The 2500-nt window shown below is 37.3% G+C and overlaps 1 protein-coding gene across 4 annotated transcripts in view; it reads left to right on the top strand.

The window, feature by feature from the left end:
* Positions 1-2500, top strand: part of LOC106878315 (WD repeat-containing protein 86) — a 42676-nt gene that overhangs the window by 6900 nt on the left and 33276 nt on the right. For all 4 annotated transcript variants that reach the window (XR_001410487.3, XM_014927504.3, XM_014927505.3 and 1 more), the window contains exon 2: positions 1-402. This exon is cut by the window's left edge and continues 486 nt beyond it. Coding sequence is in view for 3 of the 4 variants with exons in the window: in XM_014927504.3 (XP_014782990.1) it covers positions 1-402 (402 nt within the window). In the remaining variant the exon portion in view is untranslated. The remainder of the gene's footprint in view (positions 403-2500) is intronic.

Genomic DNA, 2500 nt, shown 5'->3' on the forward strand with positions numbered 1-2500 from the left:
GACTTTGTCATATCCAGTTCGTACGACCGCACAGCTAAATGCTGGGATTTCAATGAAGGCATAAGTTTGATGACATTCGAAGGCCATAAGCGAGGAGTGTTTTCTTTAATTTTCATCCCTTCTGATGAGGAGGAATACGAAGACGCAGAAGATGACGAAGCTATGGATATTCTAGTGACAGGTTCGGCGGATGGGGATGCTAAAGCCTGGAACTTTGAGAGTGGCGAATGTCTCCATACATTCAAAGGTCACACAAACGCCATCACATGTATGGCTATGGATTCTGTTGGAGAGACATTATTTACGGGCAGTTTGGACCATACAGTACGGAGCTGGAATGTGATGACCGGAGAGAGCTACAAGGTATTCCAAGGGCACCAAGCATCAGTGATATCTCTTCAGGTAAGTCTGTGTTGCTTGTTTTTGACAGTTTATGAGATGAAAGAATGTGTTTTTTTTTTTGTTTTTTGTTTTACTTGAAACCTCAAATTGTGACTTGAAATTTCTTTTATGCTGGTGTATACATTGAAGGATATCAACACTGGGGACCAAACCAATATATATATATATATATATATATCATAAGGGAAAGAGAGAGTTTGGAACAACATAATCAATTTATTTACATTCTGTCAATTATAAACCTACGATCGTTTCCATTATGAAATAACGAAGGTAGACATTTCTTCAGGGCGAAAATTGACACATTTGTTTTTACATCCTAACAGATAGAGCGTTCACGCAATTTTAATTATAATTTGAATGAAGATCGATATGGAAGCGTTCGTGAATAAATTGATGCAAAGGACCAGTATGAAGGTAACCTGGGTCAACTTGACATCCGCATCTTATCCAAGCACCCAAAGGACCCAACACTCAGACAAATATGGGAGTACACCCTCATAAATGAAACTTCCCCTATACTAAATAGGAAATATACATAGTAGATATCGTACCCCCATACCCACAGTTTACACAGGTAGAGTAGAATACTTAGTGGGCTGTTATGTAGACAGATGGATGTATGTATGTATGTGTGTGGGGGCGGGTGTATGAATATATATATATATATGTATATGCACATGTATGTAAGCATATGGATATGAAAGTAAACAGATCAACATACAGACGGATAGTTACATAGGTTATATGAACAAACAAGCACATATACGCAAATGAAGACTGTTTATATGCACACACACTTTACTTCACACAGGGACACATATGGAGACACACGTCCACACTTATGGAGATGCATATCCATGCATACAAACACGGCGCATAGTTGTAAAACACACACACACACACATACACACAGAGACATGCACACACAAGGAGACAGAGGTACTCACACACATATACAAACACACACACACACATACACACAGAGACATGCACATACACAAGGAGACAGAGGTACTCACACACATATACAAACACACACACACGCACATACATAAAAACATACAAACACGGACATGCAAATATATATATATATACTAGCTTAAAAGCGGCTTTTAATCTAGTTCCCGTGGACGGCTTTTCATTGGGCCTTGGGTTCAACAATGACACTTCATGCATTGAGTGCATATTAAATCTTATTAAACTTCAACAATATTTTTCAAACAATGAACAATTTTCATCAAAACAATGATATAATTTTTCGACTTGAAACTCATTGCAAAGCTGCATAATAAGCAACATTTTTTTGTCTTCCCTTTCGGGGGTCAGTACAATTTTTTTTCTATCTAACCTCTTTCTCTCTGTCTCTTTTTCTGTTGATTGTTTTCAACCATCACCATCACCAGTGACATCACCATCGCACACACACCATTTTCTTCTCTGCGCCAAAGACACTTGCATCGCTGGTGACACTCAACAACCTGCCAAGGCTTGTTTCTCTTCCTTCTGTCACATTCATGTTTCTGTATATCACACACACACACACACACACACACACACGCACACACACACACCTATGTATACGTACTCAGATACTTACATTCATATATATATATGTGTTTGTATGCATGTCTAACTGTCTGTCTGCCTGTCTGTTTGTATGTATGTATGTATGTATGTATATATACACAAGACTGCACAAGATTGGGCAGGTCCATAGCGATCGTCGTCCATATGTATCGGATCGGCTATAATCCATAATGATCACTGTTCGATATATACACACCATTCATCACAGTTGACAGAATATAGTATGACCAGTGTATCATCGCATCTAAACACACACACATACACATTTATATATATATATATATATATATATATATATATATATATATATATATATATATATATATATATATATAAATGTATGTATATGTATGTATATATCTTTACATATCATATACGTATGTGTGCGGGTGCGTGTGTTTAATCTATACTAGTCAATACAGCCAAGGGAAAACAGTAACGAAGATATATAATCGCGTGCATACACATATATGCACCCACGTATACACACACACATACACACACACAC

The sequence above is a fragment of the Octopus bimaculoides genome, chromosome 23 (assembly GCF_046866305.1).
Source record: "Octopus bimaculoides isolate indiv1 chromosome 23, ASM4686630v1, whole genome shotgun sequence".
NCBI classification, from domain to species: Eukaryota; Metazoa; Mollusca; class Cephalopoda; order Octopoda; family Octopodidae; genus Octopus; species Octopus bimaculoides.